Source organism: Rattus rattus, chromosome 16 (assembly GCF_011064425.1).
Source record: "Rattus rattus isolate New Zealand chromosome 16, Rrattus_CSIRO_v1, whole genome shotgun sequence".
Lineage (NCBI taxonomy): Eukaryota > Metazoa > Chordata > Mammalia > Rodentia > Muridae > Rattus > Rattus rattus.
In genome coordinates, this window is record NC_046169.1 from 19,926,332 (window position 1) to 19,950,177 (window position 23,846).

At 49.9% G+C, this 23,846-nt stretch overlaps 1 protein-coding gene across 1 annotated transcript in view; it reads right to left on the reverse strand.

Annotated features, from left to right (window-relative positions):
- The window catches only part of Castor2 (cytosolic arginine sensor for mTORC1 subunit 2), a 39,832-nt gene that overhangs the window by 12,193 nt on the left and 3,793 nt on the right, over positions 1–23,846 (reverse strand). The window contains exon 2 of the mRNA XM_032886981.1: positions 2,065–2,135. Within this exon, the coding sequence (XP_032742872.1) occupies positions 2,065–2,135 (71 nt within the window). The remainder of the gene's footprint in view (positions 1–2,064; positions 2,136–23,846) is intronic.

Below are 23,846 nucleotides of genomic sequence, written 5' to 3' on the forward strand. Positions count from 1 at the left end.
ACTGGGTTGGGGGGTGTGGCTCAGCAGCTCAGAGTGTGCCTACCTACCATGGGCTACGCACTTAGAGTCATGTCCAGGACTGCAAAAATAAAGGACTAAATAATTAGGTAAGCATAGCACATGCCGCCATTTTTTTTGCTGTTGTTTTTGCGTCTCACTCTTTAGCCTGGCCTGGCCTAGGACCCACTATGTAGACCAGGCTGGTCCTGAATTCACAGAGATCCACCAGCCTTTGCCCAGGCTGGGATGAAGGGTGTGCGTCATCACCACCCAGCTCAATAGATTTCTCGAACAAACAAAGAGGTAGGCATCAGGTTGGAGAGGACAAGTGATAAGTGCTGATTGGTACAGGGGTTCATTCTGAGGTGATTACGCACTCTCCCAAACCCACTGAGGGACGGGGACATTGTAGAGTAACAGCCTAGCATGCACGAAACCCAGGGTTTTGCCCAAAGCATGGTATAAAGCAGGGGTGGTGGTACACAGCTGTAATGTCGGCACTTGAGAAGGAGAGACTGGGGGTTGGGGATTTAGCTCAGTGGTAGAGCACTTGCCTAGCGAGTGCAAGGCCCTGGGTTCGGTCCCCAGCTCCGGAAAAAAAAAAAAAAAAAAAAAAAAAAAGAGAAGGAGAGACTGGAGGATCAGAAGTTCAAGGTCAACTTCAGCTCTGTAGGGAGGGCAAAGCTAGCCTGGGGTACATGAGTCCGTCTCAAAAAGAAATAAAACAACTTGCTATACCTATACTTCAAAAATGGTGATTAATCTTTCATTTTCTGAGGTCTCTCTGTGTAGCCCTGCCTGTCCTAGAGCTCACTGTATAGACCAGGCTGGCCTTGAACTCAGAGATCCACTCACCTCTGCCTCCTGAGTGCTGGGATTAAAGGTGTGCATCACCACGTCGGGTAAGTGGTGGCTAACTTTTGAAAAGTTACTGCTTTAGTATTTTATGGGTATTTTGCCTGCATATCCGTCTGTGCGCCATGTGTGTGCAGTACCCACAGGAGCCAGAAGAGGGCATCAGATCTCCTGGAACTGGAGTTACAGAGTGGTTTTGAGCCACCATGTGGTGCTAGGAACTGAACCCAAGTTCCCTGGATGTTCAGCCCGTACTTTTAACCACTGAGCCATCTTTTTAGCCCTCAAAAGGATGAATTTTTGGATAATTGATTGATATCTAAATTAAATAATGCAAAAAAAAAAGTAAGGGTAGAGAGACAGCTGTGTACTTAAGAGGACTTACTACTCTGGCAAAGGACCTGGGTTTGGTTCCCAGCACCCCCATGGTAGTTCACAATGACCTGTAACTCTAGTTCCAGACGATCTGATGCCTTTTTCTGACCTCAACAGGTGTCTGCATGCATGTGGTGTGCATACATGTATCCAACACATTAGCTAAATAAAAAAATATTTTTGTATGAAGAACAATTAAAAAGAAAGATAAAAGAAAAAAGTCAGGCACGATGTCATATTCCTATAATCCCAGCATTTGGGAGGCTGCAGCAGGAGCCTCCTAAGTTTGAGGTTAGCCTGGGCTACATCGGGAGACCCCCTATCTCAGCCCCCCAGTCCCTCAGAACAGCGGATGGCTCAGTAGATACACGTGCTTGCACCAAGCCTGCCCACCTGAGTGTAAGCCCTGGAACCCACAAGGCAGAAGGTAGAATTGACTTCCACAGGTTGCCCTCTGACCTTTGCACCCATGATCTGGCGTGCGTGTGCACACAAAATAAAGCAATGAATGTAAAAAGTAAAAGGAGACTATCACCACCACCACCACCACCACCACCACCACCACCACCACCAACTCTAAATCTCAAAAACAAACAAATAAACCCAACCAACCAACCCCCCCCACCGTGACCACCCACAAAAAAACAACCAAACAAAAAAACCCAAAGAAAAACCCCAAAAACCAAAAAACAACTCCCCCAACCCCTCAAAGAAACACTTATAAAAACCTGAATTTTTTTTTTGGGGGGGGGTTGTTTTTAAAACAACAAAGAAAATAGAAAACAAGAATAAGGAGGGAGGGAGGTGGCCCAACTTGGGAGGAGAGACACTTACCAAGGAAGCCCTCCTCATCTACAATGATGGTGTAGTCCTCAGGGGTCTCTGTCAGACTGAAAAACTTGCACCTGAGGAAAAAAACACAAGGATAACCGGTCAAGGATAACAAGGGAAGGTCCCCTGTTGAGCCACGCTCCCAGCCCCCTCATTGGGGGATTCTAGGCAGGGGCTCTACCACTGAGCCACGCCCCCAGCCCCTCCCTGGGGGATTCTAGGCAGGGGCTGTCCCACTGAGCCACGCCCCCAGCTCCTCACTGGGGGATTCTAGGCAGGGGCTCTACCACTGAGCCACACCCCAGTCCCTCACTGGGGGATTCTAGGCAGGGGCTCTACCACTAAGCCATGCCCCCAGACCCTCCCCAGGGGATTCTAGGTAGGTGCTCTACCACTGAACCACGCCCCCAGACCTTCCCCAGGGGATTCTAGGCAGGAGCTTTACCACTGAGCCACGCCCCCAGCTCCTCACTGGGGGATTCTAGGCAGGGGCTCTACCACTGAGCCACACCCCCAGCCCCTCACTGAAGGATTCTAGGCAGGGGCTCTACCACTGAGTCACGCCCCCAGCTCCTCACTGGGGGATTCTAGGCAGGTACTCTACCGTTGAGCCACACCCCTAGCCCCAAAGAACTATCCACGAAAACGGGTGACTCTTTTTCTTTTGAGACAGTCTCTAGTAGCCTAGGCTAGCCCCCAACTCACTCATCATTTACGTTAGCAATGCTGACCTGCGATTCCAAATCCTCTACCCACAAATGGCTGGGATTACAGATGTGTACCACCACAACTGGCTAACAGAGCATCTCTTGCTCCGTGTAAATGACGTATCACAAACCTGACCTTCAAGAGGCTAAAGAGATGGCTCTGAGGTGAACGCACTTACTGCTCTTACACAGCACTTGGGTTTGAGTCTAAGCACCCGTATCCAGGGGCTCACCACTGCTGGTAGGTCTAGTTCTAGCAGAGCCTACTACCTCTGACCTCCATGTGACACACATAAACATACACAGGCACATTATTCAGACACATCCATAAATACTGAAGCCAAGTGACCAACCAGCAAAACCAATTTCCAAGAAAGTGCCTGTTTAGGGCTGGTGTGTGTGGGGGGTATACACTTCTTGTCTCGTTAATTTCCTGTTTAGGCCCCAGCACACATTCAATTCCCCCTCTAGCCCCTTCCCTTTTCATTTCTTTGTGTCTCTGCTGTGAGCAGACAGTGATGCATGTGTGGATGCCAAAGGCCCACTGGCAGGGGCAGGTCCTCTCTTCCCACCATGTAAGTTCTGTGGCTAGAACTCAGGTCATTAGACTTGGCTGTAGTTGTTTTCACCTACTGAGCCGTCTCGCCAGCTCTCTTTGGTTTCTCAGGGACCTCTCTGTCCATGTCTGTTCCATAGCCAATGTGGAACATTTTTTTTCTTTTTTCTTTCTTTCTTTTTTTGGTTGTTTTGAGACAGAGTTTCTCGGGATAGCCTTGGCTATCCTGGAACTCACTTTGTAGACCAGGCTGGCCTCAAATTCAGAGATCCACCTGCCTCTGCCTCCCAAGCGCTGGGATTAAAGGTGAGCATCACCACTGTCCAGTCAACTTGCAATTCTTATAAGGGCCTCAAAGAAAAACAGCAAACCATCGCCTTGTAAGTGGCTATCGGTATTCTTGTGGGGTTCCCGCATCGGGGTTCCACATCCTCAAAGAAGAACTCGAAGCTCTCAGTTTCCAGATGGTTGAGACAGGTGCATGCTGGGAAAGATGGGACCTCCTGACTGTCCCGAGAGCCTGGTATTCAGGAAATGGGCAAGACGCTTACTCCAGCCACCCTCAAGGCGGTAGGGACACTCCAGAAATAGACCGGACACATTGGTCTAGAGGGCATAAACAACCAGCGGACAGCAACCAGGGCCTCTGTGGACATGAGGTATAAATAAATAAGCCGTTGAAGTGACATGTCCCGGGGGGCCAGCCAGCTGTTGGATGTCCATCTCAATTCAATGAGCGTACTGGCTCAGAGAGGGCCAGGGGACAGAGGGGACAGAGGGGACAGAGGGACCTATTGCTCTCCCTGGTCACCAAGGGCCCTGTGTCTGTGAGCTTCACTTCACCTGACCCAACTAGGGCAGCAGTTCTCAACCTGCGGGGTGGCATATCAGATATCCTGCATATCAGATATTTACATTACGATTCACGACAGCAGCTAGTTATGAAGTAGCAAGGAAATAATTTTATGGTGGGGGGAGTCACGACAAGAGGAACTGTATTAAAGGGTTGCAACCTTAGGAAGGTTGAGAACACTGATCTAGAAATTCAGATCTGTCTCCTCTTTATTATTTGTGTATGCATGTGTGGGACACACACACACAGACACACAGACACAGACACACACACGTCCTGATGCATGCGCCTGTATGTATGAGAGGCCAGGGGAGGATGTTGGGTGTTTTCCTCCATCAGTCACATTATTCCTCTGTGACAGGGTCTCTCTGGAACTTGGAGTATGCACTATTTTAAATCTTTTTAAAAATTTATTCATTTTTATTTATATGAGTACACTGTAGCTGTCTGCAGACACACCAGAAGATATCAGATCTCATTACAGATGGTTGTGAGCCACCATGTGGTTGCTGGGATTTGAACTCAGGACCTCTGGAAGAGCAGTCAGTGCTCTTAACCGCTGAGCCATCTCTCCACCCTGCTCACGTTATTTTAGTTAAGTTGGAAGCCAGCAAGCTCCAGTAACCTCCTGTCTCTGTACCCGCAACCCACGCCACATGGCATTTCAGGCAAGGGCCATACCAGATATGATTAGGTGCTAGGATCTAAACTCAGGTCTTCACGGTTGCACAGAGACCCAGGAGAGCCTGGAGGTCGCAGCAATTCCATTGCTTCAGCCCCTTTCACGTATGTATCATGCATGTAGGTGAGCCACGTTGCGTGTGTGGACAACTTTTGAGACTCCACATGCCTAACGGGCCAGTGAGTGAGTTGAGTCCTGAGCTCCCAATCTTCACGTCCCTATGTTGAGGTTACAAGCATGTGACAGTTCACCCAGCTTTTGAAGTGGGAGCTCTGGTGACCAAACTCAGGTCCTCGCGCTTACACAGCAAGCACGTGATGGACTGAGCCCACCCGCCTATCTAGAAGCTCCATGACTTCCGAGGCTATTTGTCTCACCCTTCCCTCCTTAGAAACTTTCTGTTCAATGGTGTCACCTCGGTCAGCAGCCACCTCCTTTTCCTCACATGCGACTCCACGGTCTGAAGCTATCTGTATTAGGACAGGAGGACAGCAGGGGCCAGGGTTTGGTCTCATCATGCGTCAGAATGTGAGGGAAAAGTCAGTTCATATCGTCTGTGAAGAACTCCCTTAGTACTTACACAGTGCCAGCCTGGCAGAGCATCAGGAAGAGCACACCTGAGATCCCAGCCCCTCAGAGGACTGCTGTACATCTGAGACCAGACAGGGTTACACTGTGAATTCTAGGCCAGTCTAGAAGCAGCAACTGCAATCTCCTTCCAGACTTCAACTCCTTATCCTTCTGCTTCATCCTCCTTAGTCATGGGGTAACAAGTATGCTCTAGAATACCTAGTTTTTCTTTTTGGAAGTGCTAGGGATAAAACCCAGGGCCTTGTATGCTAAGCCAGTACTCTATATCTGAGATGTGCATATAGGTTTCCACTGGGGGATTCTAGGCAGGGGCTCTACCACTGAGCCACTCCCCCAGCCCCTCTCTGGGTAATTCTAGGCAGGGGCTCTCCCACTGAGCCACGTCCCCAGCCCCTCACTAGAGTATTCTAGGCAGGTGCTGTACCACTGAGCCATACTACTAACCCCTCATGGGGGTTGGGAGGAGGAGTCTAGGTAAGCACTCTGATGCTGAGCCACGCCCCCTGACCCTCAGTTGGGGATTCTAGATAGGTGGTCCTCCCTGGAGGATTCTAGGTGAAAGCCACACCACCCCAGCTTGCATCTGTTCCTGTCTTTCTTTGCCTTGTCCTCGCTGAGTTCAAGGTGCTCACCTTCTCCGTCCCATGATGGGACTGGAGACCCAATGAATTCCTCATGCTCTTTGTTCTGCACACAGTCCAGTCACCCCCCAAGGATGCCCAACTTTCTGTCAACACAGGAAGGTAAGAAGCACACTGGAAGTCAACCCTGGCCGTTAAGCAATCTGTGGTCCTTTGGCCATCTCCCCACATCCTAGACACTATTAACTGCAAATGACATTCCCTGGAGGGCTCAGCTGGGGTGTTGCCTGAGGCTGTTGACCGGTTGCCTAGTAACCGCAGTGCGTTGTTCTCTAGGTCAGTGCCACTCAAACTCCGTTTGGCTGATGGCCAGTTCTTTGAGCTGTCTGTCTGTTGTGGCCCCTGTGTCTGTCCCATCATTAAATGACCTTCACTACTCTTTTAGCCTAGACATTTCCTCCCTCATACTCAACCCCATTCCCTATCCATTCAACCCTTTAAGCGCCTACCCTAACCCTCAGACAGGTAGCCCTGGCTGTCCTGCAACTGACTCTGTAGACCAGGCTGGCCTTGAACTCAGAGATTCCACTTGCCTCTGCCTCCCGAGTGCTGGGATGAAGGCATGTGCCGCCATACTTGGCTTAGCCCTTTTCATTTCTACAATATAGATGTCAACCGAGGGCTCCTCTCAAACCCCTGCGACCCTGTGCCTCGTTTTAAAGGATCACTTCCTTTGCCGACTGTCACCTTACACCTGGTCTCTTCCCCTTTCCAGGTTCAAGTTTTCTCTAAATAAAAAAGTTTATTTAGAGACATTTATTTGATGTGTTTGAGTGTTTTGTCTGCATGTGGACGTGTACCCCATATATGCCTGGTGCCCAAGGATGTCGGAAGAGGACATCAGCTTTCCTGGAGCTGGAGGTATGGATGGCTCTGAACTGCTAATGTGGGTACTGGGACCAGAACGGGAGCCCTGTCAAAGAGCAGCCACTGCCCTGAGCTAGTTCTCTATTGAGAAAAGAAAAAGATTTATTTTATTTTTAATTGTGAGTTTGTGTGTGAGTCCCCTAAAGCTGGAGTCACAGGCAGTTGTGAAACCGCCCAACATGGGTGCTGGGAACCCAAGGAGGGTCCTTTGCAATAGCAGTAAGCACTCTTAGCCACTGAGCCACTCCTCGAGGCTCAGGTTTCCTCCACTCTTAAAAAAAAAAAAAAAAAAAAAAAAAAAAAAAATTGTCCTTTTATCTACACACATCTCTGCCTCAGGACACACGCCCAAAGCCACTGCCAGCTGGGTGGCTTTTTTCCCCACCCAGTTAGATTCACCGGTGACCTCTTCACTTCATCCTGCCTCTGGGCTGTGATTGGTCCTCTAGCTAGCTGCCCAGAGCCTTTCTGGAAACCACAGGTCTCCCGCCCCATCTCTAGCCTTCTTGCAGGTGGTAACTGTTCTCGGTTCCCTAAGGGACTTCTCTCCAGTGGGTGACAGCTCTGGAGCAGCCTTCTGGGGCCTTGAACCATCCACTTTCCCTCTTCGATCCCAGGGTTCCTCGGGGCCCAGCTGGGCTGTTTACATTTGCCTTTTCGGCCTGCTGTGGACTGTCTGAAAAGCATTTACCTCCTCTCCTTCCCTCTCTCCTGCCTTCATCTTCTTCCTCCCCCCATGGCCCCTCCTTTCCCCTTTAGCTCCTCCCTCTTATTTCTTCCTATGTAGCCCAGGCTGGTTTGCAACTTGAGATCCTCCTGCCTCAGCCCCCAGGCCAGGCACAAATGTCTCATATCCACTCTCTCCCTGTTGCCTGCTTCGCAATGAACTTGGAAGATCCCTGAGCCTGCAGCAGGCCACACTAAAGTCGCTCGATCACCCTTAGGGGATTGACGTGCAGTCACTCAAGTCAGTTGGTTTTCAAAATTCTACGGCTGTTTCCTTTGGGCCTGGCTGGAGCCAACAACCCGGCAAAGCCAAGGCCCGTGGCTGCCCGGGTCAGGGGCCCAGGCGCTGAGTCACCTCTGAGAACATTCCAATCTTCAATCAGTGTGGCCGTCTGGCTGGATGGCCCGAGTGCCTCTGGAAATTCGATCTGTTTACTCTCAGCTTCTTCAACCAGCAGAATGAGGCCCCTCACTAGGGCCTCTCCCCAGGGCATCCTGGGCCACAAGTCCCCAAGCCATGGCTAGGCCAAGCCCTGTTTCAGAAACACACCTGCAGCCAGAAAGGCAGACTGGTAGGGTGAATTGGAGGCCAATATCAGTCGGAAAGCCATCTCAGAGATGTATGGACCCGATAAGGAAGAGACATTATAAGTGCTCATTTAATTAGCGGCCCAGTTTATCACAAGGTCCCCGTTGAAACCACAGGAGGCTAAGGCTTAGTGGGCAGGAGTGCTCAATCTGCGAGCCTAAGGATCTGAGATTGAATAACTCTGCACCCATGTAAAAAGCCAGCCATAGTTATGCGTGCCTATAGCCCTGGCACTGAGGGACTGAGGCTGGCAGATACCAGGAGCTTGCTGTTAAGTGGAAGATCCTATCAGGCCACTAAGAGAGACTGATAGAAGACGCCCGATGTCCTGAGACGCTTTCTGCAAGAGCGCGAGGGCACGGCACCTGCAGTTTCACACGTGCACGCACCACGCACCTCGCTCGCACCACACACAGTCACACGCCGCAGAAGGTTGCATGTGGCGATGTAAACCTAGAGCCTCAGCACTCAGGAGTCTGCTGCAGGCGAATATCCAATTTGAACCGAACAGCAAGACCGGGTCTCAGGAAAAGGGGAGGGACTTCCTGGCATCATTCTGATGGAAGGCAATAGGAGACCGGGTAAAGGGGTGGGACTGCAAAGAATTCTGGGTAACCTTCATTTGCATGCACATAAAGGTGGGCAACTCACTCCTTTCTGAGGCACCACACCCTATCCTGGATTTTAGATTTAAATGTTTCAAGCTTGTAAAGCACTACCTCTCCACCTGACTGCACCTGGTGAGATCTAAACTGGCCTCGTAAACGCAAGGACCCTAGTTCGATTCCCAGAGTCCATGCGTGCGAAAAGGCTTGGTTGCGTCACTTTGAATGGAATCCTAGCAGGTTAGCAGGGAAAGGGAAGCTTGGGGTTTGCTGCCTGGCCAGCCAGCCTAGGCTATTTGGTGAACTTTAAAATAGTGAGAGATCCCATCTCAAAGACCAAGGCGGACAGAGCCTAGAACAGCAGCCACAGTTAACCTCTGGCTTCCGCATGTGTGTTCACATGCTCACATACGCACACCCTAAGGGGTCAGGGATGAAGTTCAGTCGCAGTGTTTACCTAGCATGCACAAGGCGCTGGGTTCTATCCCTAGTACCATATAAAATCCAGTGTAACAGGAGGCTTGGGAGGCTGCTTGGGAGGCTGAGGCAGGAGGACTTCTGTGAGTTCAAAGCAAAGCCGGGGCTATACTGTATCACTAAATCCAAATCAAAACAACAAAACACCACGGATGGAGAGTTAGTCAAGGTGTGGTGTGGGGGCGGTGCCCCTTCCTGAAGCCTGCACCCTTCTGGTCATTGGAGGCCCCCAGCGAGGAACTTTAGGTTGGTGGGAATCCTTGGTCATGCCCAGTGTCACCCAGATCCCTGGGAGAGTGCCTAGATTCAGGAATCCGAGGCCAGAGGAAGCCGGTACAATGTCTAGGATCTCCATGTCTTCTTGTTCTCTGAGCCGCCCTGTGTGACAGCTACATTTTACCAGGAAAGGTGGGATGATCCCTGGGAGGAAGCTGTGGTTCTCAGTTCTTTTTCTGCAAAGATCTTTTAAAATATGTGTTTATGTGGGTCTGTCTGTCTATCTGTCTGTGCACTTGAGTGCAAGTGCACATGGAAGTCTGAGGAGAACAATGGATCCTGCAGAGCCGGGGTTACAGGAGCTGTGTTATCTGACGTGGGTGTTGGGAGCCAAACTGGGGTTCTCTGTAAGAGCAACAAGTGCTTTTCACCACGAGCCACTTCTCTAGCTCCCTGTGGTTCTTGGTTCTGTCTCCTGGGCTTTCTTTGGGTGGCTAGTGGTCCTCAGAGAGGAGCCACATAGTTCGTCTTCTAGCGCCAACATCCAGATGCCAGAGGCAGAGAATGTGAGTGGAGAGGTGGCCAGGAGGACAAGTAAGATGCCACACTAGTGTTTAGTACCAGGCCAAAGACGGTGCTCCTTGCTGTGGGCAACAAGTATTTTCTCTTCCTTTCTTTCTCTCTTCTTCACTTCCTTCCTAGCATGAGTCCTCATCCATAGCTTGTGTAATTAGTTTTCTTTTGTTATTTAAGTGGGATAAAATAAAAAATAAATAATACAGGACATGAAGTTGGGGGGAGGGGCTGGTACTGAGAAGGGGAGAGTAGGGCAAGCAGGGGTGGATGAGTAGAGTGTGTATGGTTAGGACACACTGTACACGTGTATGAAGTCCTCAAAGGATACATATAAATGCTAAAAGTCTTTATTAACCCCCCCCCAATTTTGCTTCCTAAAAAATGATTTCTGAATGTATCCATGCACTGGTCAAGACTTCACGCCATGCTACCTCCACGCTACCCCAAAACCCTGGCAGCTGGCAATCAACCTTTAACACACACACACAGACACACACACTCACACCACACACACACATACCACACACCACACACACACAGCATACATACATACCACATGCACACACACCACATACACACACGCACATACACACCATACACCACACACACGCGCGCGCGCACACACACACACACACACACACACACACCCCGGCTGGCAATGTACTCAGTTGGCAGAGTGCTTGCTTAGCATGATAAAGCCTCGAATGCTATCTCTAGTACTCCATAAACTAAGTGTGGTGCTGCACCCCTGTGATCCCAGCACTTGGAAGGTAGAGTCCTTCCAAGGAAGCTTAGAAGTCCAAGGTCATCTGCAGCAACACTCTGAATTGAGACTAGCCTGGGCTACAAAAAAAAAAAAAAACAAAAAACAACTATAGCTATAGTCAACAGGTACAGACTTAATTTCCTACCCATCCATGAATCTATGTGTTTATGGATATAGGTTATCCATTTTTTAAAACATTTATTTATTTATTATGTATACATCATACAGCTTTCTGCCTGCATGTATTCCTGCAGGCCAGAAGAGGGCACCAGATCTCATTACAGATGGTTGTAAAGCCACCATGTGGTTGCTGAAATTGAACTCAGGACCTCTGGAAGAGCAGTGGTGCTCTTAACCCTAGCCATCTCTCCAGCTCCTAGGTTATCCATTTATCCATCCATCCACCCACCTGTCCATCCATCAACCTACCTGTTCCTCCATCCGTCTGTCCATCCATCCATCCATCCATCCATCCATCCATCCATCCATCCATCCATCCATCCGTCCATCCACCCATCCATCTCCATCCATGTTATCTATCATATATCCATTGCCTAGCTGTCCATCCTTTAATTAATGATCAGTCTATCCATCCATCTAGACGAGTTTTGTTGGACAGTCATGACACACTACTGTTCTATCATTGGGTTATTACTGACTCTGGCACTCAGATGTCCCACAGCAGGCTACACAGAGTGGAGAACCAGGGAGGCTGGTCCCTGGGTCGGTCTAGCATGAAGACCTCAGATCCCGAGGGCTCGCTGTTTCGGAGGTTGGGATCTAAGGGCTGGACATCAAAGGGTCCTGATGTCGAAGGGCAGGCAGGAGGAGAGCACCCTAGCTCCAAAATCAAATTTTCCCTTCCTCGCTTTTTTTCTGGGTAAGCTTTTTTCTACAAAGATGCGTCTCCTCACCCCATCCCTCACTGGGGACTACAGGCAAATTTTTTAACACCCAGTCATATTCCAGCCTCTCACTAGGGATTCTAGGTGAATTTTCTACACTGAGCATGCCCCCAAGCTCCTTAAAAACTTATTTACTTTATATATGTAAGTATGCTGTTACCATCTTCAGACACACCAGAAGAGGGCATCGGATCCCATTACAGATGGTTGTGAGCCACTGTGTGGTTGCTGGGAATTGAACTCAGGAAGAACAGTCAGTGCTCTTTTTCTTTTCTTTCTTTTTTTTTTTTCTATTTTTTTTTTTGAGCTGGGGACCCGAACCTAGGGCCTTGGCTTGCTAGGCAAGCACTCTACCACTGAGCTAAATCCCCAACCCCACAGTCAGTGCTCTTAACCACTGAGCCGTCTCTCCAGCCTGATGTCAGGCCTTTTAAAACATTTTCTAAGTTATGGTAATGCATGTAGAATATACACCTTGCCATCCTAACTCTCTGCACAGTCCTGTGGCAGAAGGGACTGCCGCTGTTGTGTAACCGGGAAGGCCACCTGTCTCCAGAACTCCTTCATCTAGCAGAACTGAAACCCGACACCCTTAAGCACTAACTCTGTGCCCCTCCTCCAGCTCCTGGGCCCTCATACGCTGTCCCTATTACTATTTTTAGTATTTCTTTTGTAAAGATTTAATGGACACACACAGGTTTGTGAGTGTACGTATCCACGGAGACCAGAAGAGGGCATCAGATTCCCCAAGCTGGAGTCACAGTTATATGAGTCGCCCTTGGTAAGACTTGGAACCGAATTCAGTTCCTCTGTAGGAGCAGTCCTCTCCCACCCTCCAACCCTCGCCTCCTGGAGACAGGGTGTCACTATGTAGCCCTGGCTGTCCTGGGACTCACAGAGATCCACTTGCAGGTGCTAGGATTAAAGGCATATGCCACCATGCCAGCCAGTTACAGTAAGTACTCTTCTGCTCCGACCCCTCTAGGATGATTTCTGAGGCAGGGTCTGATATAGCCCAGGCTAGCCTCCAATTCACGATGTTAGCTAAGGATGACCTTCATTCCCTTCTGTCACCTCCTAAGTGCCTGGGATGCCACGTCTGCCTAATTTGCCTATGAATTGAATTGCTCTGAGATCTTCGCAAGAGTCACATAGACTGCTAAACTGTCCCCCCTCCCCCACTGGCCAATGTCCCTCAGCATCAAGTTCTAAAGGCTCATCCAGGCTGTGGCAGCTGTCAGCATGTCCTTCTTGAAGGCTGGATGGTATTGCATCATGGCTATGTATAAAATGCTTACACAGTCACCTGCTGGGCGGATCTTGGGTTTCTTCCCTGTTCTGGCTTTTGTGAATCAAGCTGCTGGGAACGGGGATGTATAGGCTCCACGTGATCCTCCTTCCACCTCTTCAGGATGTAATACCAGACGTGCACATTTGTTTTCCTTCTCTCTTGGAATACACACACACACACACACACACACACACACACACACACACACACACACACACACACGCTTAGTTATGTGTATGCATATGTATGTATGTGCACATGAGTATGGAGGCCAGAAGAGGGCTTCAGATGCCCTGGAGCAGCAGCTATGAGCTGCTTTGTGGTTGTAGGCAACAGAACTCAGGTCCTCTGCAAGAGGAACAAGCGCTCTTAACTCCTGAGCCATCTCTCCAGCCTCCTCTCTTAGATTCTTGTTTGAGGCAGGGTCCCATTATGTAGCCCATGCTGGCATTGTTCAACTCACTCTGTAGACCAGGCTAGTCTGTCTCTGTAGACCAGGCTAGTCTGTCTCTGTAGACCAGGCTAGTCTGTCTCTGTAGACCAGGCTAGTCTGTCTCAGGCTGGCCTTAAACTCCTGCTTTAGTCTCTTGAGCGCTGGGATGACGGTTGTGTGCTACCATGTTTAGCTCTCTTATTAACATGTTTTAAAAACTTATTTCTTTGTATTTGTGTGTGTCTTTGTCTGTGGGTATGCATACCACAGTGCCTGTGTAAGGCTCAGAGGACAACCTGTGGGAGCTGGCTCTCTATTTCCACCCACGTGGATTCCAGATATTAAACACAAACCATCAGGTACGGCAGCAAGTGGCCTTACCCTCGAAGCCATCTTGCCAGCTCTGCTTTAAAGTCTTTGGAGAAAGCGTTCCGCTACTAATATGCATTTTTATGTACCCACCAATATCGTGTGAGGGGTCCAATCTCTCTACCTCCTTGCCAATATTTTTTCATCTAATGTTTACCGTTTGAGGGTTTTTTTTTTCAGAGGTAAATTATGTGTACTTGTGTGTCTGTGTGTGAGGACCTGCTGGAGCCGTCACAGGCAGTTGTGAGCTGCCCAGCGTGGGTGCTGGGAATTGAATTTGGATTCTCTGGAAGAGCAGCAAGTGTTTTAGCCACCGAACTCTCTCTCCAGTGTGTTTTATATTCTCAATAGTTGCTGCTGAAGGGGGAGAGTGAGGCCCCACCTCTATCCCGGCAGCTCTCCTCTTTGGCTCCTGTGTCTTGTTTTTGTCTTAGAAAGGGTATTATGTAGTCCAGTGCCTTCCTACTCCACGTTACCAACAATGACCTTGAACTCCTGATCCTCCTCCTCCTCTCCACCTCCTCCTGCCTTCATCTCCTGTGCTGGCTATGTTGGGGATGGAACACGGCGTCTCACACATGCTAGACAAGCGTCTAGGAACATCCCAGTCCCCATGTGGGTCTTAGCTCTACCGTGTAGTAACAGAAAATGTTCCTCCCTGTAAGAGGGGAAGGAAAGAGAAACCATTGTCAACCGGGGCCTTTAGGCAGAGTGACAAAGAGGACCGAGAAGCTGAGAAATGCCAGAACAAACGGTGTTCAACAGAGACCCTGAGTTTCAAATCAAGTCAGTTGATCCTTTCTCTCTTCTCTTTGGAGACGCAGTCTTGCCATGGAGCCCAGGCTGGCCCTGAACCTGTGATCCTCCTGCCTCAACCTCTTGAGGACTGAGTGTCCTCATAACATGGCGGCTGGCTTCCTACTAAGCAAGGCTCTAAGGGGTGAAGAGCACCAGGGAGACTATTCTCTATGACCTAGCCAGACACAGGGTCCCCGAGAGAGGGAGAGGAACTGTAGCGTCTGCACGCAGAGCGTCGAGAGCGGTTACAGATTTTAAAACGATTTCAGAAACTGGATGTGGCGCTGGGTGTGTGTAATTTCAGCCCTTGGGAGGGGGAGGCAGGAGGATTATAAACTCAAGGCCATCTTTACCTACATAGCTACTTAGAGGCCAACTCGGAGGACAGGAGACCCTGTCTCAGAAGGAAACGAGCCCACCTCAGATGCTTTCTAATAGGGTATGTGGGAGACAGGTGGGGCAAAAGGTGTGATCTCTCACTGAATGAGTCAGTCAGGTCTAGGAACCGACTTTTCTTTTTAAATTCAGGTTCTAGGGATCAAATTCAGGTCTTTGTGTGCTTTACCAATGGAGTTATCTCTCCAGACGCATGCAAGAACTCCAGCACAGCAGAGATCCTTAACCCCTGGGATTGGCCTCCACCTGGACATCCATTCTATGGGAGACCCTGTCAAGCCTGTGGGGTGTTACCTTCCGCCATAGGCAGAGACCATCTGTTTGTCTGTTTTGATGGACAGTGTACGAATATGTGTGCACATGTATACGCTGTGTGCATGGTGTGTGCACATGAGCATATGTATGTGGTATATGCATGTGTGCACATACATGTGTATAGCGTGCATGCTGTGTACATCGTATATGCATGTGGTGGGTGTGTACTGTATGTGTGTGTACACAAGTACAGTGTGTGCACAGTGTATGATGTGTGCATGGTGTGTGCACATGAGCATGTGTATGTGGTATATGCATGTGTGTATGCACATATGTATAGTGTGCACAGTGTGCACATCATATATGCATGTGGCGCATGTATGTACTGTATGTGTATGCATGTATGTGAAAGAGCCTATGGGCCCCAAGCTTGCTGTCTTATGTGCTGTCTTGCTTTTCTACCTTATTCATTGAGGTAGGGCCTCTCCATCAAACCCAAAGCTTGTCAATATGGCTAGTTTGGCTGTTGGCTTATTCTGGGGATCCTGTTTCTGTCTCCAAGGCTGGGATTATAGGTGGGCTATCACACTCGTCCAGCATTTATATAGGTTCTGGGGACCTGAACTTGGGTCCTCATGCTTGCATGGCGTGCACTTTGACCACTGAGTCAGGCCCCATCTCCACTACTATCTCCTCAGCCCCCATATTTTTATTCTGCTCAGTGAACAGAATTCCTTTTATTCTTTTGTGCCCAGCCTAGAACACAGCATTCGCATGCTGTTGGCTTTGTGTATGGACTCAGGGACATACACAAATGTACCATGGACTCAGTCATACCAGGCTGGGGCTTGCACTAGTGGTGAGCTGGCAGCCCGCACCTTGAAGACATCACTTTCTAGCCCATAAGCCTTTGCTCACTGTCCTTGTCTCCACACGACCTAGCTGCACAGATCACCTGGGCTGGGCCGGAAGCAGCCAGACTCCTCTGGGGCTCCCCCTGTGCACTCGTCACCTGCATCCTTCTCCTGATCTATCCATACCCACCCATTCCTGCTCTTACCCAGCCGTGGTGTGCCTTCCCCCATCCCTAGCACCTCCTGACATCTTCCCACGCGGAGCTGATCCTGATTTAGATGAAGTTGCCTCCTCCAGCAAGCCTGACCTGTTTGCAGCTCTTAAGCTGTAAGAAATCGTGGATGTCCCACTTCAATGACCAATGACTTCCAAAGGTAGAGGCGGGATCGGCACTTAGCATCACCTCAAAGCAGAACAGAACTCCATGTGTACGGAATTGGCTCTGTATAGGAGGACTGGCATTAGCTAGCACTTGTTGATATAGCATTCTCTCTGTAACGTTAAGAGGGAACCAGGCACCATGTGTGTGTGTGTGTGTGTGTGTGTGTGTGTGTGTGTGTGTGTGTGTACACCTTGGGCATTATTACTTAGGAACCATCTTCCTTGTTTATCTCTTTTTTTAAAAAAGAACAGTTATGTGCTCATTTCATGCTTGTGTTCCTGGGTGGTCAGAGCCTGCAGGAACCTGCAGAGGTCAGAAGATGGTGTTCTAGAACCGGAGTTACAGGCTGTTGTGAGTTGCCACGGCGGTGCTGGGAACCGAACCCAGGTCCTCCACAAGAGCAGTAATCACTCTTGCTTTCTTATGTGTGCAGTGTGTTGCACGGAGTCGTGCTTAACTTTTTACATGGGTGCTAGGGATTTGAACTCAGGTCCCCATGCTTCCACAGCAAGGACTGTTACCTACTGAGCCATCTCCATGTGTTAAAGGTAAAGTCTCTCACTGGGATCTGGCTTCTGTTAGGCTGGACTGACTGGTCGATGAACTCTGGGATCCTTTGTTCCTGCCTGCCTAGTACTGGGATTACAAGTGCTCATCCCCACTCCTGGATGTTTTTATGTGGGACCTGGGGTTTGAACTCGGGTCCTTATGCTTGCACGGCAAGGGCTTTACCCACTAAATCATCTCTTTGGCACCTTGTCAAGTCATTACAGTATCACTGCAGCCTTGGCATGAGCACGTCCCCAGGCTCGTTATGCCCAATTTACAGTTAAGAAGTTGATAGCACTGACAGAGCAGGTCTTGCCCACAATCACACTTGCTAGGTGTGGTTGTCTGGAACCTTCCTGGGGCTAGTCCATCTTTCCCAAAATGCACCCCGGCAGTGACCTCAGTTCAGTGCACTGAGGAGAGTGATAAAGATCTAGTCAGATTTTGGGTAGTTTTAACCTTTTCTCCCATAATGTTCCTTTTTCCCAGGGGGTCTCTGTATAGCCCTGGCCGTCCTGGAACTCACAGAGATCCACCTACCTCTGTCTCCTGGGTACTGGGATTAGAGGCCTATGCTACCACTGCCCAGTACCATAAATGCTCTTGTCAATGGTATTCACCATAGTTTGCTGGCAAGGCTTTAATAGAGCGGTGATGCCAAGACTCAGCACAGGGCAGTGTGAACCAGAAACCTTAACTGTATGCCCAATCCAGGTGGCAGTTTTGGGGTTTCCCATTGCTATGGGGCACTCAAATGAAATGGGCTTTTGCTTGGTTTCTGTAGCACAGGTTAGACTCAGGTTCATGATCCTCTTGCTTCTGTTTGCCAACCCTTAAAGTTACAGGTCGCTGCCACCATGCCTGTAAGAAAAATGTGCTTTCTAAGGTGGTGCTTAAAGGTAACAACAGACTGGGATTGTAGAGTGCTTGCCGTGTAAACACTGAGGACCTGAGTTCAAATCCCCTGCCATAGATCAAAAGCCAAACGTGGCGGTGGGTGCCTGTCATCTGGGGAGGTGGAGACTGGATCCTTAGCAGCTAGACTAGTAGAAGTAGAGAACTCCAGGTTCAATGAGAGACCATGTCTCAAACATAAGGTGGAGACTGGATGTAGAACTCTGGCTTCTAACTACTTGGACAGGCATGTGTCACCATGGTAGATGCCCTGCCTAGAATCCCCCAGTGAGGGGCTGGGGGCGTGGCTCTGGTAGAGCCCCTGCCTAGAATCCCCTAGTGAGGGGCTGGGGGCGTGGCTCAGTGGTAGAGCATCTGCCTAGAATCCCCCAGTGAGGGGCTGGGGGCGTGGCTCAGTGGTAGAGTCCCTGCCTAGAATCCTCCAGTGAGGGCCTGGGGGCGTGGCTCAGTGGTAGAGCCCCTGCCTAGAATCCCCTAGTGAGGGACTGGGGGCGTGGCTCAGTGGTAGAGCATCTGCCTAGAATCCCCCAGTGAGGGGCTGGGGGCGTGGCTCAGTGGTAGAGTCCCTGCCTAGCAGTGAGGGCCTGGGGGCGTGGCTCAGTGGTAGAGCCCCTGCCTAGAATCCCCCAGTGAGGGGCTGGAGATGTAACTCAGTGGTAGAGCCCCTGCCTAGAATCCCCCAGTGAGGGGCTGGGTGCGTGGCTCAGTGGTAGAGCACCTGCCCAGAATCCCCAGTGAGGGGCTGGGGACGTGGCTCAGTGGTAGAGCACCTGCCTAGAATCCCCCAGGGAGGGGCTGGTATAGCACCTGCATGCATATATGCCACATACAAGCATACACCAAACACAGACAGACAGACACAAAGCAACAGCATGCTGCCTTCCAGTTGTGGCCTTGGCTATCAAAAGGCTCTTAGTGACAGGAGTCCGGGCAGCTTGGGCACCTGGCTGGGTTTTCAGAGTAACAGATCTTCTGACTCAACTTCTTGCATTTAAACCATAACCCACTCCCCTTCTGGGTATCCTGGGTCCTTCCTGTTTTGCTTCTGATTGGTAAAACAGAACTTCCGCTCCTTAGGTCTGCTGGATGGCTGAAGCAGCCTGATAGGAGGGTCCCAGAAGAGCCTGGCATGTACTCTTCTTGTCACAGAACTCTATATTCAGAAAGACTTGGCTATGACAAAAAGAAGGCCAATGGATCTCTGGCCTCTCTGACCAGGTCGAGGGTTCCGAGGCTGTCTTCTAAGCTTGTGCAGAGGCACAAACTCTACAGAGGATTGAAGCAAGTGAGGTAGATGGGTTGTAGTGTGACCCATCTTGGTCGGGGGCTCACATGCTATGTGTGTCCTAAAACCACCCCAGGCTGTGGTCACTCTCTGTCACCTGGATGTGCACACCAGCCAAAGAATCCTCACCCTTTCTAGGTTAGAAACATTCAGAGTCAGTCCAGCTAAAAGGGATGGGGGGGGGGGCTCATACACAGTCATGTGACACAGCTCCAACCAATAAGGTGAGGAGGTCTGTGCAAAGCTTAGTGGAGAATCGGCCTGTATATTTTGTTAGAGGACAATTGTTGGAAGTCACAGTGCTGGCTCTAGCTGGGTTCCCTACAGCATACAATGAAGTTCACCCAGTCACTTCACAAGGTATCATCTTGTATTATCCTAAAGATGGTGGGCCAGTCAGGAAGATACCAAATGAAGGTCATGATGACATCATCACATAATTGCATTAAATGATACTCCTAACTTTTTTGTGTAAAGTTAAGCCATGTCCCCAGCCCCTCATTGGGGGATTCTAGGCAGGTGCTCTACCACTGAGCCACGCCCCCAGCCCCTCCCTGGGGGATTCTAGGCAGGGGCTCTACCACTGAGCCACGCCCCCAGCCCCTCCCTGGGGGATTCTAGGCAGGGGCTCTACCACTGAGCCACGCCCCCCCCCGTTACTGTTAGATTTTAGGCATGTGTTCTCCTGCTGAGCTACACCCCCTATCCTTTTTTTTTCTCTTCATTTTCAGACAGGGTCATACGAAGTTAGCCAGGCTGCTGCCAGACTCCTTTTGTAGCTCAAGCAGGCCTTGAACTTATGATCCTCCTGCCTCCCTTGTATCTGAATGACAGACCTCACCATCAGGCCCAGCATAAAGATGTTCTCTTTGGTTATTCTTTTGACAATTTCATACATGTATTTAGTGTGTGGCTGTCATTTTCAAACCCCATTATCCTCTCTTACCCTCCTCTGCATACTGAGCCTTCTATTTTTACAGACACCTCATCAACTCTACCTACTTCCTCAGGGCCCACCTTAAATGATCCTTCCTTCATGGCAACAGTTCTCAACCTATGGGTTGTGTCCCCACTGCAAAGGGAACGGGTGTCACACATCAGACATCCTATAGATCAAATGTTTACATTATGATTCATAACAGCAGGAAACTACAGCTATGGATAGCAATGAAATTAATTGTATGGTTGAGGGTCACCACACCATGAGGTGATTTTACGGTTGTGGGGGTTACCACACCATGAGAGTCCCATCATTAGGAAGGTTGAGAAGCATGGGTCACTGCTTCTCAATTCTGCTCTAGTGGACTGGAGAGATGGCTCAGTGGTTAAGAGCCCTGACTGCTCTTCCAAAGGTTCTGAGTTCAAATCCCAGCAACCACATGGTGGCTCACAACCATCTGTAATGGGGGTCTGATGCCCTCTTCTGGTATGTCTGAAGACAGCAACACTGTACTTATATATAATAAATAAATAATATTAAAAAAATTCTGCTCAAGTAACCACCTGCCATACTGAGAATGATTTTTAAATGGTTGAGCAAAGTTTTTAAATTATGTGGACCTGTGTGGGTGTGCACATGTGAGTGCAGGTACTTATACAGGCCAGAAGAGGGCGTCAGCTCCCCCAGGTCTGGAGTTACAGGTGGTTGTGAGGCACCCAGTGGGAATTGAACTTGGGTCCTCCAGAGGAACAGAATGTGCTCTTAATCACTGAGCCTGCTCTCCAGTGCTCTGCCCTAGCACGCTCTCATCCCCACTACCCCTTAAGTAAGATTTGGTTGTAAGATGCCCTCCATCAGCTTGAACACTTGGCCCTTGAACGGAACTCATGGCACTGTTTTGGGAGGCTGAAGAACCTATATGGGATGGAGCCTCACTGGAAGAAGTGAGTCACCGTGGGCAGGCCTGGAAGCTTATAATAGCTGGGCTCCCACTTCCTGTTTGTCCCCTGCTTCCTGGTCTGCCAGGATGTCAGAAATATTAGCAGTGTTCCTGGTTATGATTGCCGCCTGTGCCTCCCCTCCCACTGTGAGCACGTGCACCTGTCCGCCCGCCTCAGACTACTGTCACGCTGTGACTCCGTCAGAGCAAACTTCCTTTGTCAAGCTCTCTGTCAGGCATTTTGTCACAGCTCTGAGAAAAACTTCTCCTTCCCACACCATATTGGATAGAACTCATTTTCATGTGTACGCATGGGGGCGTGTGTGCACACACGCATGCACGCACATGTGTATTTATGCTCACACAGAGCCTCTTTTAACCCTGACGCTCATGGCCCTCCCCCTTTTAAAGTATTATTTTTTTGATTACGCCCGCGAGTGGGCGTGCGCACGTGTGTGTGTGTGTGTGTGTGTGTGTGTGTGTGCATGCTCGCCCGCGCGTGAGCGTGTATACACAACTGCAGGTCAGAAGTTGGCATTAGATCTCCTGGAGCAGGCATTACAAGAGCTTATGAACCGCTTAATGTGGGTGCTGGGAATCGAATTCGGGGCCTCTGCAAGAGTAGCATGTGTTCTTTGCCACTGAGCTGCCTCTCAAGTCTCCAGTCTGTGTTTTTTTTAAAGGCAAGTACTGGGGATCCCGACGCAGTCACGCTTGCACGCAGGTGCATTACCAATGGAGTCATCTCGGCAGGTCTGAAAAAACTACACTCGACTTAGCCATCCATACACCATGAAAAGTTAAAGAAACCAAGCTGCAGAGACTAAGAGGAAATAAACGTGGGTGCACCGTATAGCTTAAGCCACGGCTCGCTTATAACACTTAAGGGATGGAAAAGGGCAGTTATTCTAAGATTGAAGTTAGCCTAGACTAGACAATGAGTTCCAGGAAACGGGGGTGGGGGGTGGGGCGCACACACACACACACACATACACACACACACACACACACATACACACACACACACAGAGAGAGAGAGAGGGAGAGAGAGAATGGCAGAGAGAGAGACAGAGTGATGGAGAACAGAGGGGAGGAGCGGGGAGGAGATAAGGGATACAGAATGTGGTGGAGAACCAATGAATGAACCTGGACAGAAAGTGAGGGGACTTGAACCAGGCGTTGCCTACCCTTGCCCTGACCATGATGTTCTGCATGTGCTTAGGGACCTTGTGATGGATTTCAGAGACTTGACACTATCTCTGAGGAGGCACCCGGGGGCTGGCCAACAGGAGGTACATACGGCTTGCAGAAATGGGCCCTGGCTACCCTGCTCCAGCCTTCCCTCAGGAAAGATATGCCTGAGAACTACTGGGTTAAAGAATCAGAAAAATGAAGAAGTTGGATGAGGTATCCCAGGCTTGGGAGGATGAGGCAGAAAAATTCTGAGTTCAAGGCTTGTTTTGACTACAGAGTGGATTCAAGGTTAACCCCTGGCAACTTAGTAAGCCTTATATCAAATAAAGGCTGAAAAAGGTATCAAAATAAAGGCTGAAAAAGGCTAGAGGTGTAACTCAGTGGGAGAGCCCCTGCCTAGAATCCCCCGGTGAGGGGCTGGGGGCGTGGCTCAGTGGTAGAGCCCCTGCCTAGAATCCCCCAGTGAGGGGCTGGGGCGTGGCTCAGTGGTAGAGCCCCTGCCTAGAATCCCCCAGTGAGGGGCTGGGGGTGTGGCTCAGTGGTAGAGCCCCTGCCTAGAATCCCCCAGGGAGGGGCTGGGGGTGTGGCTCAGTGGTAGAGCCCCTGCCTAAAATCCCTCAGTGAAGGGCTGGGGGTGTGGCTCAGTGGTAGAGCCCCTGCCTAGAATCCCCCAGTGAATCCCTGCCTAGAATCCCCCAATGAGGGGCTGGGGGCGTGGCTCAGTGGTAGAATGCACTTGCCTTGCATGCAGGAGGCCCTGAGTCCAATCTGTGCTGCAGAAAAGAAAGAGGGCACAAGGGAACACATGAAGGTCAGTGGTTTGATCCTGTGCTCTTGAATCTTTCTGAACAGCACACTGCAAGCAGAGAGGCTGGTAGCACTCCTGAATATGAGCTTCCTTTGCAACCAGTGCTGGCAAAAACAGAGCTTAATCCACAGAGGTGTAGACTCAAATCTTGGGCTCGGTCACTGATCTCATGACCTTGAGCAAGTTAACCCCTGGGCCCCGAGTGCCTTCTTTGTAAAAGCTATGTCACTGAGCTGTCATTTCCTTTATACACTAGGATATATGCCTGTACTCATAGACCAGATCCCTGGTCCTACCTAACTCCTACTGAGATACTGCATATAATCTAAAGCCTCCTCCTTCAAGTAGGCCCCCAGGCTGCCTTAGCCACTGTCCGTTTCCTCTCTTTCTTCATTCAAAATTATGCATATATGTTTATCTATGTGTGTGTGGTGTGCAGGTACCTGCAGAGGTCAGAAGAGGGCATTGGATCTCGTGAAGCTGGAGTTACTGGAGGTTGTGAGCCACCTGGCATTAGTCCGGGGGAAACAAACGAGGTTCCCCGCAAGGGCAGCAATGGAGTCTTAACTGCTGAGCCATCTCTCCAGGCCTGGGCTTCCTTTTTGTCTATCCTGCTGG